The sequence below is a fragment of the Micropterus dolomieu genome, linkage group LG06 (assembly GCF_021292245.1).
Source record: "Micropterus dolomieu isolate WLL.071019.BEF.003 ecotype Adirondacks linkage group LG06, ASM2129224v1, whole genome shotgun sequence".
NCBI classification, from domain to species: Eukaryota; Metazoa; Chordata; class Actinopteri; order Centrarchiformes; family Centrarchidae; genus Micropterus; species Micropterus dolomieu.
Genome location: NC_060155.1, coordinates 3,642,104 through 3,657,758, shown reverse-complemented (window position 1 = coordinate 3,657,758; position 15,655 = coordinate 3,642,104). Strand labels below are relative to the sequence as shown.

Sequence of the window (15,655 nt, the reverse complement as noted above, 5' to 3'; positions counted from 1 at the left end):
CATCTCAATTTCGATCAATCCATCATTTTTTTAAGGAAGTTTGTGATTAATCACCACAGCAGAACCAGGTCCTGCTTATTTCAAGAATGAGTCAAATCTATCCAATCAGAGCAGTTTCCCATTGAGCAGGTTTACCTCATTTGCATTAGATTAGCTGCAGCTGTCACAGTCCAGCTCATATTTATTGATAATATCTATGTATAAAACACTACAAAAGAACATTATTTGTAGAAAAGGTAAATGATAAAGAATCATAAAAGCCTAATAAAAATAGCATATGGCAACAAAAGGTATAGCAAATCAAATTTGTGGTCCCCAAACCAGTATAAAAGCTTTCACACTAGACTTACTATATTAATAAAAAGCTGTGTGAAAATTCAAATTAAGGAATAAGCATAAAAAAAATGACTTGTGTGAAATTGTCAAAGAGGAAGATATCAGTGCCTCAGAGTTAGAAACATGAGAAAAAAATATATATACCGAGCCTTTTGTCTGTTTTGTTTGGTGTGTTATTCGGCACTTTCTCTTTAATATTGTTTTTTTTCTTTCAATTTCTTTCATAGTTATGGGCAAAAAAACCTCAACAATCTAGTGAGGTAAACATCCACTAGAGAAATTAACTCTTCACAAATATAATCACTATTCTAAAATGCATTTGCATCAGGTTATTAATTTTATTATTGTTACAATGTAATGTTTAGCAGGGCTGGATATCATTAGTTGAATAAAACTGAAGCAACTGAATAAGACTTTAATACGATTTAAATACAGGTCTGATTACGGTCTTCGAGGGCAAAGAGTTACACAAGTGATAAACACATAAAGTAAGAATCAAGTGCACTCCAATGTACTTTGCTGCTCTAAACGGAACACTGATCCAGTAAAAGCTTCACTTGTTGTCCAACACTGATCATGAAGAGGGGAAAAAATAATGTATTCATATAATCCCTATTTAACCAGTGCTTAAAAGAAGTTGCTCTGCAAACTACACCTGCGATCTAAAGCATCTGCATACAGAAAAACTGATTTCCTTTGTGTAAATCATTGCAAAACAGTTCAATATATCGTCGCCCTGAAAACTCAATGCACTGCAGCTTTAGAAAACACATGCAAATAGACAAGACACAAGCAACTACAGCGTGCTACAGACAGAAGCTGTTTCCAGGGGACACTAAACAGTGATAAACACAGCTAGGGCGCACTTGTTGGTGCCATGGTTTGTGACTCAAGTTATTGAAGTCGGCTATCCGTAAGTGGTGTTGGAAAATTATAGCTAAAATGCGTTTGTTTTGTTTTTTTGGTGGGACAACAACCTTGTTTGCAAGACACCAATGCAAACTGGAATGATAATTATTGAGTGTTGAGATAAAAGGTTAAAAAAGGGTTATGACACCAAAACTTGTTGTATTAAACAGCAGCTCTGTCATCATCATTCATGCCCATGAAAATCACAGTAAACGTTAAGGGCAAATTTATTAACTTGATCAAACTTAAATGAACTGTTATCATTAATTAATTTCTTCCACCACACCTGGGTGTCCTGGGTGTTCTTCCTGCAAAGACGGTAGGATTAAAAAACAAACCATATATACCAAAAATAAGAAATGAGAGATAATTAAAACAAAGGGAAAAAACAATTGAAAGACTAGATGATACTTTCTTTCCCTCATCTCACTCATGGTGGGTACATTCTGTTTACGAGTATGCTCACACTGTTTAAATTTGGGTTTATACACAAGCCGTAAAGCACTTGAGCGACTGCTTTACGTTTTCCGTCTGGACAGTTTAATGTATTGTTGACACTTTTACCCACAGCAGTTCAGCTGATCGTCTCTGGCTTTATGTAAATATGTGCCAGATCGTCCCTGCTGTGCTTTCACGAGTTTACAGTACAAGATACAAAGCACGCACACATCAGAGAGTGCGTGCATTTGTAACGGAGAAGGCGTGTGTGTGTGTGTGCGTGTGTGTGTGTATTTCTGCTCTGCTATTCCCCACTGAATCAAGAAGTTTCATGACATTTTTTGCTGGTAACCTGACATATAAAGTATTTCATCAGGCAGTTCACTGACCTTCACTTGTTAGTCAAAGACACACTTCCTTTAATCTAGAACTGTAGTCGAATGTCTCACAACATTCTTATAGTCGAACTGAAATAATAAAAAATTCACTTTATTGGTTGATTGGTCCAGGCACTTAAAATAGTTCATATTGCTTCAGTTCAAATGGCCACAGGCAGTTAACCAGCTGGGATACTGCTATTGTTTGCTGTTGCTTAGTCTCATCTGTGATTTGAAAACTCCCTACATTACTCAGTTAATCCATATGCTAATAACTCGGTTTTGTGATTCAAATCATGCCTTCACATGCTGAGGTTACAGGATTCTACTCGTTGCTGTGAGTTTTGACACTCTGGTCATTTTCCATCACCACTACTGGACCCATGACATAGAGACAGGTAATGCTACCTACAACCTCCTCCTTTGTATAATGTGTAATGAACACTGCAAGTATGCAGGAGCTGCCAAGAGCCAGGTTTCAATCCAAATGGAGTGAACATTTTAACAGAATTTCCAGAAAAGTGGCTAATGATTACACATGTGTTTCCCATCCACTTTCATTAAGCAAATATTAGGAGATGCGTCATCGAGATTAGCATATGGTGGCGTGGATTCTTCAGTCGGGGGACTATAGGACTGGGACTAGGAACTGCCAAAGGAACAAAGGACCTTGGATGGTGGGTTTAGTGAGAGATTAATGAGGGATGTGAGATCAGGTGAGCAAATGATATAGCAAATGAGAAGAAGGTCAGGTGACTACAAGGCTAACGAGTGGTGGAAAACAAATTACAAAACATGACTGAAATTATCTTTGTTTCGTGTACAAATTTGAGAAATGTGGGAGTCTCCTCATTGCAGCACACAGATCTGATGTTTGCCTGCTGCGGGTTTTGTCTCTCTAGCAGAAACAGACTCAAAATGCGCTTAAAAAAAGGTAAACAGAAACACATGACTCACATGTGTTGATATTACATGGATGAAAAGTAACCCCTAACGACAATCACTGCTTACATTAGCCAACTCGTCTTGCTAGCTTCCTCTTTCCGAATGGACACAAACGTGCAGCATGTTGGGGCCTCCCAAATGTTGTGAAGGGACAGATGTCCAAAATCATTAACGGTACATGCTGTGCGGCCTTGATGAAATAATGTCCCAACACATTATGACCTGCTCCGGTCACTAACGTGGCACCGAATTTGACAACATGTCTCCTAGCAACAGCAGCTCTCAGTTGTCAGTCAGCTGCTGCCATGGGAACCACCCATCCAGCGGGATGAAACTTGCTGTTTCCACAAATATGTGCAAAACTGGTTTTATCCTGTTTTAAAAAATTTTATTTCATTGTAGTATACAGAATGTTTCCAATTTCCTACCCAAAATGTGAGAACAAATAAAAAATCAGTTCTACTTCAGGCATAATAGGAAGCCCCAGGTTACGCATGATCAAGGGGTACTTCACAGTTTGAGTCGCACAAACAAACCCTAGTTTGACCCAGAGCCCTGTTGTTCTGCTCAGCCTTCATCTATTGTGGGGAAAACACGTTACACAAGGCCTCTGTTTAGCTCTGATTGTTGAAAATGTGGTGGGGATGAAAAGATGTCTGGATTGCAGCCATCAGTAGTTTATTGGTAATTAAAGAAGTGGATAAACTGTGAACTGAGGGTGGTGAGGACCATGGGCCTTAATTACACATGTAAACACAAAGCAATTTTTTAGCAAGGTACAAGGACCAAGGTAGATTTATTTGTCACAATTAAAAGGTTGTAAAGTGAAATTGTGTTTCTAACTCCCTTCTGCTTTGTAGCAGACAACATACATTAATATAAAAGCAATTATAAAAAAGGTAAACAGAAATAAACACTAATCATTGGAGCAGTGCTGAAGATGAATTTCCGTTTAACAGTCTGATAGCTTGGGAGCTGCTCTGCAGTCTGGTGGTGCGGCAGCAGAAACTTCTATTATCTCTTCCCAGAATGCAGCAGGGTGAACAGGCTGTGTGCAAGTCAAATATCCAGTATAAACTAGAAATGTTATAAGGAATGAATAAAGATTGTAGGGCAGCACAACATCAGGAGGAGGCCAGGGTGGATGGTGCACAAAGTACTGGGCACTGGAGACCACTGTTTGCATCTCCTACCCAGAGTCAACATTGTTTATTTCAAGCATCTTTCTCTCATCTTAACCAAGTAGTTTTAGATCAGATCAGAAAATTTTCACATTAAGTTCTTTTGTAATAGCCACATAGGTCATTTTGGAAATAACGTACTGTATTTCATCTTGTTGCTGTATCGTCCTGATGTTGGGGCGCCAGATCGGAAAAATATTAATATGAGTCACTGACCATACAATCTCACCTCAGGGTCCATTTAGTTTCTGTTCTGCAGCCAGGGTATATACAGGAATCTTGAAGTAAAATTCTAAACCTTTTTAAGACCTTTTCAAGACTTTTTCAACAAATTTTAAGACTGCCACACCACTTTGAGCTGTAACCGGTTAAATCAGCCACACGCCTTTAAAAGTGACATTTTTGAGTTTTTAAAAGGAATTTAAATATATTTATAAAATATTTATTGCCTATATGTCATCAGGTTGTAACGCCACCTAAAAATTGAGGCATTCACCAACTTTCCCAGTTGCCTATAACAGCCTGTATGGGCCAACTGTTGGTCAGACTGGTCAGATTTAACTCTGACCAGTAAGCTATGACCAGACCACATAAGCTATGACGTTTACAGCAAATCATGTGAAACACAGTGTGATTTTGTGTTTTAGCTGGTTTAAACTAGATAATGTGAGCTTGCCTGCAATGATATGTGTGATATCTTTCACCGTCCACTTCAATACAACAAAATTCAAATAGGCCAGGAGTGAACAAAGATGAAGAGAATAAACTGAGTGATGAATAACGTAAGTAGTGTAGGCAGTGTAACACAGGCACAACCTGGAGGAGGAACTAGTCTAAACGACTGTATTAGTATAATATTATGACATTAAATTAAAAGCATATTGTTAATTTAATAGTAAACTGTAAGTTTGATATTAATATATTCATTATGTTACTAAATTAAATATAATTTCATATAATAGAATATAACTTACCACTAGTATAATATTAATTCAAATTACAGTTTCAGTTTGGGGTTGTTTTTTATTCATTAACTTTGTGCAAGAAAAAGGCTCCAGGCTACATGATAGTCTCCAACCTTGATTTTAGGCAGGCTACTAACTCGTCACTAATCATAACTGTTTATGCAGAACACTGAGTTCAACATTTATAAAGTTTGTTGCAGCACATCAAGCTTTTTTTTTTTAAATCCCGCTCCATCCAGGCTGCGATTGATCTGTTCACAAAAAGTGACACTGACGAGAGCATCGGCTTTATGAAAAGTTGAAGTTGTTTCAATAAAAAGCACCGATTTAGCTAAATAGCCAGCTAACGTTAGCCAAACTCACACGCTCCTTGAATTTTCCCTGTTGTCTTCTGTCTTACCGATTCAGCTGCTGGCGGCGCATCTCGCTCTTGTTTTTCAGGAACGGGGCTGTTCAAAGTGGCCCCAGAGTGACCGGGTTAATTCCTCCTTCCGCACGGTAGATCCCTGCTCCTAACATTATAAATAAATACGTTCACCTACACTTTTAGCAAACAAACCTTTGGATAAACAGGATTTTCACATTGAAAAAAATATTAAAAAATGAAAAAAAATTAATTTTCACATAATTGATTTATCACCTTTTAAGACTTTTTAAGACCCCACGGACACCCTGGCAGCTTACAGCAGGACAAAAGCTCCTAGGAAATTTTCATTTTCTCTGGGCACTTCTCGTCAATACACGCCGAAGTTCATTCTTAACTTCGTCTGCTGATGAATATCATTTCATATGATCCAAAACTGATGGTCAGCTACAAAGCTACGTCAGACCTGTAATAACTGAGTTTTTGGCCTCTTGCTGCAGAAACAAGGTCTATACATAATATTGACATAATGTTTACTGCTGTTAAGTTGATATGGCAAAGGTTTTCTTTAAACATTGCTTATTTACGCACCCAACAGTTGAGGAGCAACATTGACATTCATTTGGAGTCGTGTTTCTGTCCACCTGATGAATCTAAGTCCAGCATTTAGTCATCTTTTAGCTCTGTATTGGTCTCTACCAACTCCTGAGGGAAATATCTGGCTCTTCATCAGCTAAATGCTCCCCTACGTTCACTATGTCACACTTACACGCGGATGGTGACAGAGCTGCCATGCAAGGCTGGCCTGTTGGGAGCAGCTTAGGTTTTAGGGTCTTGCCAAACCAGGGATTACAGTTTTTTTCAATTGCTAAGATGCAATGGTCAAAACTGAAGCCACTTTTTCATAACTCCTCACACAGTCATTACCAACATGCATCGTGGCCAAACAGTTAACCTCACCTCCAAAAGTCACTCAAACCACCAAAACACTTCATATAAGCCTCAAAATAAACTTGTTCAGCCAAAACACTGGCAACAAAATCCACTCAGAAAGCATACATTGTCACTCATAACACACAACAACAGGAAGCATTACGTACATAAGTTGAACTTTTATCCCTGAAATGTGACTGATATTTTCATATAAATCAGCATTTCATTATAGAATACAGTTGTTTTCAGTCACTTTGATACATTTCTTTACACTTGTTAAAGCACTTTGTAACTTGTTTTTGAAAAGTGCTCTACAAATAAGGATTATTATTATTATATTTCTCAGATCAGAATTGAAATTCTACTTGTTCAACCTCCACATCATCTAGTTGCTTGTGCACATCATATGTAAAAGCAATTTCTCAGTCTTTTGAGAAATTACCAATTGCACATGCTTTGACACATTTAAGCAAATTATTATGTACATTTGTCTGCTGTTTCCTACATTATCAATTGCTTACTGTATGTAATGTTGATCACAATGTATTACAGTATACGGGTTCTTTGTTGAGAAGTCTTACCCCCCAAAACATCTAGGCATAACTTCATTGCGTTAGTCACTACATGCAAAATGGTTGAACACGTCATAATCTGCATTTTCCTACATATGTCTATTAGACTTGTTTTGTAAATGTGTCAACCTGAGGGGGTGTTTTCATGTTTCCATTTCTTATTTGGTAATTGTTTCCGTTGTGCTATGCAGTGCTGTAAAACAGTCTTGTTTTTTTTTTCTGCATCACAATGACATGCTCTGTCAACAAATTACAGTGCATACAGTAAAAGTGAAACTGTGATTCCTGACCAATCTCTTGTAATGTTTACTGTAACTCATACTGTTGAAATTGATCTATGCCATACAGAAAAAGTGCAGCCTTGTGCATTTGTCATTGTCATCAAAAGTTTAGCCATAGTTTACCCATACAAATAGTTTTGCAAATGTACCAAAGCGACTGAGAAAAAATGGAAGAAACCTATAACATTTTTCACTTTATTGACTGTACTATAGTATATGTTACAAGAATGAATCAGAAATGCATTCACTTTACTTGTGAAATAAATATGTTCCTGACATTTCAGTGCTGCAATACATTTTTCAGTTGTTTACATACTGGTACCTGAGACCCAATGACCACAGTCTGTAATTGGTGTACCATCCCCTCGAACCAATTCTGCTAAAATATAAGCACATTTCTTGCTTTACACTCAGCTTGCAGTTTTACAGTAAAACCACATTCAAAACATTACACATATTTCTCTAAAATGTAAAATGGATGTAAATGTTATGCAAAGATTTTCTATATATATCTGTCGAGCTACAGCAAAAATACAGGAAATTTGCAAACATTTTGTTTTGAACGTGTTTTTAACAGTTTTGGGCACAGTGTGTTAGCATCTGAAAAATGTGCTGCAGATATAGGGGGTGAAGGAATAAAGAGAAAAGAGTTCATGGATTTTGGAGAAAATGGTCATTGAATGCATTTTGTGTCTAAGCAATGAAAAATGATTCACAGTTTGGTCCACATACACTTCTGTTTCGCTGACTGTGTGAAGAGTTTTGACTATGTGACTTCAGTTTTGACCAATGCAGGTTAGCAATTGAAACAAACTGTAATGGACCTCCTGAGCCACAGCCACTATGAAGCCGAGTGGAGCTACAGACTCTATGGAGGTTCATCACTACAAGTTACTCCTTTTTTCATATTGTCTAATTGCTTTTACATTATCTTTTGATTCAATGTTAACTTTGAAACTCAGTCTTTAAGTCTGCATGGATGAGGAGTCCTTAAAGTGGTAAACTTACTCCTTAGCAACTGAGCAGATTCCATCTCCTGATGAAGATAATTTATATGGTCTCACATAAGTTGTTTTGCAAGGCACAGGTTGTGTTCATTCGGTATGAGGACTTGTGTGTGTGTGTGTGTGTGTGTGTGTGTGTGTGTGTGTGTGTGTTTTAAGGACTGGAGCCAGAGGTCAAAACTCTAGGAGAGGATAGATGCTTTCTGGGGTGAAATGACAACAAAGATCAACAATTACCTCATGGGGCTATGACTTGGGAACTATAACTGTTGGGTTTCTCTAAATATCACAGAGTACGGTCTAGGCCTGCTCTTTTATGAAAAGCGCTCAGAGATAACTGTTGTTGTGATTTGGCGCTATATGAATAAAATTGAATTGAATTGAATTGAACTTCATGTCACCTCACTGTGATGTGCAGACATAATTCAATGCGAAATTGCCTGTACCAAAGAACTAGGGACTGCATTGTTTGAGGTACAAACTGTTTCACACTGTTAATGACAGTCCTGCAGTGCGGTGGAGGGTTGGACAAAGTCTTGTTTTTTAATCGTTGCACAGTGGTATTGGTATTTTCAGGGCTGAGATTGCTACCAAAGTAATTGTTTAAGCAGTGTTGTTGAGGTTTGGCCATCAGTCCTGAATGTTTTTTTTCTCTCTGTTTCTCTTTTGTTCTCTATGAACAAAAGTGTTCCATCTGTAGAGTGTGAAGGTGTTTTGACAATTAAAGTGAGACCTTGCAATTTTTGAAAGATGGAATGACACATTCTTCCTTTTACAAATTAAAAGTTGAATTTGTGAGTAGTCAATGGCTTTAGGTAACTTCAGCTATATTATTCTTTCTTACTGACTTTGACTTTATTCTGCTTTTATTTCAAGTTGTGACTCTGTTTCCTATGAAAGAAGCTAGAAATAACATATCACTTTGCTTGTTTTCTTCAACACAAGAAACATGTTATAATAATGTTATTGTGCATAGAATTTTCAAAATAAATAGAAGCCGTTTTTGGTGAACATTCTTTCTCAAACAGAGAATGGGGGTGGGGTTAATAGTTGGACATAATCAATTACCATGACAACCAAAAACTGACCGGCTGGAGTGTTCACTAACGATATGCTGTTAACATCACTACACTGTAAAGTTTAGTACACTTTATGGCCTGTCAGGAGTAGCTATTACTTACCCATGATAGAAACTAATGTGCAAATATCAGCTGTTATCAATCATACAGTCGATGGTCCTGTCACGCACTGCACATGATAACTCCCACGTGTTATGGTTCTATGGGTGGTCTATTACTCTGTTACAATACAACAGTATACTTGATCTTCTGCATGTAAAATTGACTTGTTGTAAACTTTACTAAGAGGATAAATAGTAAACTGGAGAGATTAAAATGGAATCTGAGTTATTTCTGTTTAAGTGGGATATAAGAAACACAACATTGTATGTACATCACCACTACTTATATCACACTGACAATAATGAGATTTTCATCAGCTTTAGCTGTAGATATTGTGTCCCTATATAACCAAGCATACCATACAGCTTACAGGCAGGTTGCTGGGCCTAATGGTGCTTTCAGACCAAACGCGAATTTAATCCTCGCGTGAGTACATTCGCTGCAAGCGTTCACACACAACGCGTGAAGGCGTATAGAACCCGCGAAAATTCGCTTGAGTTGGAAATTTTCAACTCATGTGAAGGCCTTCGCGTTGCCTTTGCGTTGCCGGCACCGCCCCCGACAGGAAATTGCGGCTCTACACGTCTTTGCATTGACTTAGTATGTAAACTCACCTCCCTGAACCCTCGCTTCGCTTATGGTCTGAAAGCACAGTAAGGCAGGCACATTATGAAGTCCTTACCTTTATGTGTTGTGTCCTGATGAATGAGGTGTTTACACATTTTATACAGCCTCATTAGGTTGACAATAAAATTAATCACATTTTATGTGGTTGTAACAGATTGTATAAGGTATGTCTTCTTTGCCTCTTACTTGGCCAAAGCCATGGGTGCTCCCTTCATAAAACTAATTAACTTACAAATCTACAAATCTCAGTACAGATTTAGAAATATCACATTATATAACGAAACACACATGAACACAGGAAGAACATGTAAACTACACACAGAGCCCATGGCTGGATTCAAACCTGTCAAGTTAACTAATAAACATCTTTACTTCGTCAACTAACGTTAGTTCGCTAGTGTGAATAAATCATTTGAGTGCACAACTCACCGTTTCAGCAACACTGATTGCATCGCTCCTCAGCTTCAGACCTCTGATACCATTTCCTCTGCCGATGCATTGGTTTAAAATCAGTAAAATGCGTGTTGCAGACTGTAACGTTATATAAGACGTAGCAGGTGAAAGTGCGACACATTTTCTGTCCTCTGTCCTCCAACACCGCACACACAGATGCCATAATGAAAATGAACAGCGCACTAAACCAACGAAAATAACAAATAAAATGAAGACCCTCTGTTAGCTAACTTTCTGCAATAAGTATGCTAGCTAACTACACCTGGCTAACTACAACTTAGTTAACTTAGCTAACTAAACTAGACTAAAGACAAACCAACAATCAGACACAGAGAGACACACCTACTGTAAGTTCTAATTTATACTTCTAAGTAGTAAGTATAAATAGGTTAGCTAGCTCACAACAATGTTTATGCTTTGATGCTCTGACTTAACGAGGCATGACAGTGCACCTGCACAAGCTTGGAGAATGACGTATGACTTATGGAATTACTATAGTCATACGTCACAACCTCGTTTTAACAACTAAGCAACTTTGAGCACAAAATTAAGCTATTTGTGAAAAAAAACTATGTGGGTAATCAACATTGTAAGGAAATGACTCAGGAAAATATGAAATATCATAGAAATGTCAAAATACACTGGAGGGGGGCTTAAAGACAAGTATAACAGGTAGGAATTTAATGTTGGTTCACATCTTACAAATCGGGCCTGTTGATTTATCATTTCTGACTACAACAAGTGCTTGAAGTGGGCTGGTACCAGTACATTTTACTCTTTGGTGTACCGTGACTTCTCACAAGCTACTGCTACTCTTTTCTGCCCACTCCATATCAGGTTCCATGTGCGATTAAATAAACTGCATTACCCAGGGGGCACTATGTTAGCACATGTTGCCATTCTGCCTGCATTCTTTCTGGCTAGTCTAAATACCGTTATATAAACCTTACAAAGCCTGGCTCCAAAAGCACAGAGAGCACAACCAGAGTCTCCCTCAATATTTAGAACATATGCATTCCCCACAAAGTAGGTGGTGGCAGTATGCAACCGCGATGGTTACAATCTGCCATGAAATAGAGAGAAAATGCAACAGCACAGTTGATAACCATGGAGAAAGAGCCAGAAAGAAAAAGAGGAGGAGGTGCAATATTAGGACATCTAATCAGAAAGTCTCACAACCAAGTAAGTGGTGAGTTGTGCAGCTAATGATTTAATGTATTTCGAGTTTACTAGTTTACTAACTAATACAGAATTCGTGAGAACCTTAATATTCCATTATATTTTGAGTTGTCACCTGTTGCCTGAATGTTGTTTTTTATTGTGCATAAATAGGCCAGATATTTCCACCATACATAGAGGGAGAAAAAGCTCAACTTCAAAATCACCAAAATGCAGGAAATAAAAGGAATATGTTCTTTTACAGCTGCAAACATATGCTTCCAAAATCACTTAAAATAATCACATTTTTAAATAGATAGATAGTTCCTAGATGGATTGTGTATTACAGTAACGCTCAATGAAGATTTTATTTTGAAATTGCAAACCGGACGTCTCTGTGCATGTCACTGTAAACTTGACAGTCGAAGGCAGCTGCCGGGAACTGATCTCTCTGCACAGTCAGCTCTGTGGAAGCCTCCAGTGTGGATACAGGAGAACACCGGCTTTCTCTTCCTTTCGTATGCATTTTGTCACCACATTCATGGAATAAAAAAAAAATCCATATTCTGTAAACGGGATGACAAAGTCTAGAGTGGAGTTTAAATGAAGTCCTGAGTTTCTCCTGGTAGGACAGCTGACTGGCTGACTGGCTGCTGCCTCCTGAGGAGTGAAGATGAAAAGTTTACTCTTTGTCACCTTGTGTTTCTCGACGTGTCCCCTCATGGTGAGTTCCGATTCCTACAGTGTTTACAGCGATGTAGTGACTAAAACGATTTTGTCAAAAGATCTAAATATCGAAGAAGACGATACTGAACACTAATATATATCATATCATATCATATTTAAAGCTCAGATTCTAATTTACAGTGATGCTGATATGCCAAAAAGATATTTGGTTTTATTGTCTTTACCAGTGTTACCAGTCTTTAACATCACAGTTTTATTGTTAATATAATATGGATCTAACGTTTTTGGTACAAAGTTGTGAGGTGTGTGGAGTTGTCCTAATTTATAAATGTACTTAGACCTAGAAAACTTAAATGTCTTCAGAGGCAATTTGTGGGTTATTTTGTTTCCTGGAATCTCAGTGTAAGTGTTCCTACAGTATAATACCAATCTGAATAGTATAAAGACTACATCCAATGATTGTGATAATTAATAATTGGGCTGCAAATAATTATTTTCATTATCGATGATTGATGAATCATTATTTTCTGGATTAACTGCTTAATTGATTGATATATAAAATGTCAGACAGTTTCCCAGGAATTGGCAATAATTGACTAATTATGTGTGCCCTTTTTTAAGCCAAAGTGCTACAAAATTCTGGTTTCTATCAGAATATTTGCGATATATTGCTATATCTTGAAGTTTTGGATTGTTCTTTAGACAAAACAAGAAAGCTTGGGCTTTGGAAAATTGTGATGGACATTTGGATTAAACATGAATCACTCATGACAGTGAATATTTATTTTTGTTTATTTTCTATTTACTTTATTAACTGATGAAAATATTTGCCAACTAATTTTCTGTCAATTGATTAATTGATCAATGACTTGTTTTACCTCTTGTAAATCAAACTCCTACTCTTGCTGAAACAATGAATCGATGAACCAATTAGAAATCGATTCAAAATGTAATCAGCAACTATTTTGATAGTCGATGAGTCGTTTTTAAGCCATTTTCCCAATGAAAATTCCCCAAATCCTTCGTCTCAAATGTGAAGATATGTGGCTTTTTGTCCGTATTATATGAACATAATTTAAATATCTTTGGCTCTGATAACGTTTTCCAATTATTTCCTGACAAAACAATGAATCTATTGGCAGATTAATAGACTAGATAATGAACATATTTGTTTCTGTAGGGAACAAACGTTAGGGCAGTTTTCTTTTAATTAATGAAGGTATTTCATGGATACAATCTTCAACCGTTTGTTGATCTCCTTCAGCTATTATCCCACTTTTTTTTTTTTTTCAGTCTCTCACACATGATCTGCCATTTTCCTGTGTTGAGCCACCTCACAGGATAAACACTGCTCTCTCTTCCCATAAGGCTTTGACTGAAAGCAGACTGGGCTGTCAAAATGTTCACGTCACCTAAAACAAGTGTGAGAGTTTAATTATATAGCTGATGAACACTACCACTGTCTCTCTTGCCCACTTTGTTCTGGCAGGGATTCAGTGCCTCTCTTGCTCAAGGGCTCCATCAGAAGGATGGATGGATACTGATATCAAACCGGATTGTGTGGTTTGGTTTGGCTAAATATAATACATATGATAGGATAGATTGATTAAATTAGGCAAACACAGCCCCCTTTTGATATCTAAACAGTTAATAAATCAAATTTCCAGAATTTTTATTATGTCACAAAACGTGTGGTAGATGTGGGAATGTTTGGGAATCCTCATTTTGATTGTTTATGTCTCGAGTTTGATTCAGAATGGTTCCATTCTTTGCCTGATCAGAATTGGTTGGAGATTTTGTAGAGGTGGTGGTGCAGTATAAGCTGTGGCTGGCTGGCTTATTTGCTGGTGCTCAAGTTAGTATCGATGGCGTGCAAGTTATTTTGCATGATTTTTGGATTGTATCCACATGGTTGAATTCATAGACTGTATATAAGAGGTGGATGTAGTCATGGCGACATCACCCGTTGGTTTGTGGGCTGGCGTTTTGAAGCCTCGAGTTTGTCTGATGGATTATCTCAAAGGAGAAGTGCTCACTAACATAGATTTTGACAGATCTGTGAACAATATTTGAGAGAAACAGGCCTTTTGTTTACATAGAGAAAGTCTTAGATCTTTGAGTTTAGCTCATGAGGAATGGGGCCAAAAACAAAAGTGTTGCGTTTATAATTTTGTTCAGTGTAGATGCATAAACAAGCGATGAACTTGTATTAGCTGCGGCCGTAAGTCAAAGTTGATTTTAGAACTCTATATGTCTGAAGTGACTATAGTAATGTATCGTTAAACTTCAAGTATTAGCCCGGGCTTTTATTTGGTTCAATCACTTAACCCCACCTGCATTTATTTGGGACAGGTGTCAATATGGGAGAGACCTTTAATTCCTTTACACAAATCTCTTGCTCAGCAAAGATGGGAAATAGGCTACTATACTTTATTGTTAAAGGGGCATTATGGAGTTTCCAGCGGCCACTAGCGGTGCGGTTTTAAGACTGCAGCCAGGCGTGTGCTCATACGCGTGCTCGCTTGAATAATCCGAAACACAACCGCTTTCATACAGAAATCCTGCAATAAACGCAGGAACACCAGCATGCAGGCTGTGGCTTTTCTCCAGATATGTTCAGGCTCTGTTACTTCAACGTTCCCGTCTCAGAGGCAGATCAACACCGGCGCCGTACCTTCCATTCAGCGCAGCGAGCCGCATATCAGCACAATCCTCCCGGAAAAAAGGCAGAGTGACAGCGGCTATATACAGGCAGGGAGAACAGACAGAGCTGGAAACTCAGATAAACTCCCACTGCAACGTTTTTTAAACTGTAGGATGAACATACGTGCTACATCGTTAGCTCTTCTGCTGCTTTCAGTAACTAACTTTATTATCTGTGTATCTGTCACCGGAGGCTCAGCAATGTGAGCACAGCTAAATGTATTGGATGATAACGAAACGGGTAGTGAGCTGGACTGAATATTATAACGAGATTGTGTCACACTTTATAACAGTTAGACCGCAGTAAGAAACTTTACTGTAACTAGTGTCAGTGGATGGCTCTTCCTCTGGGTTGTATATTATGTGGGTCATGTTAGTTACAGCGACTGAGAGGTGGAGAAGCTGTGTACCTGAGTATTGGTAAAACCACAATAAACATACTGTAGCGTTAGCTGGCTGCTCCTGGCTGCATCACTATAGGCTAATGTTAGTAAACAATTTGCTCCACATTTGCTTTTTACCGTTACATCCTTTCTTGCAG

General features: G+C 37.9%; 1 protein-coding gene across 1 annotated transcript in view; it reads left to right on the top strand.

Annotated features, from left to right (window-relative positions):
- The first annotated feature begins 12,229 nt into the window (after nt 1-12,229).
- vipr2 (vasoactive intestinal peptide receptor 2) overlaps nt 12,230-15,655 on the top strand; it is an 83,570-nt gene continuing 80,144 nt past the window's right edge. Inside the window, exon 1 of the mRNA XM_046051039.1 lies at nt 12,230-12,448. Within this exon, the coding sequence (XP_045906995.1) occupies nt 12,398-12,448 (51 nt within the window). The 5' untranslated portion in view covers nt 12,230-12,397. The remainder of the gene's footprint in view (nt 12,449-15,655) is intronic.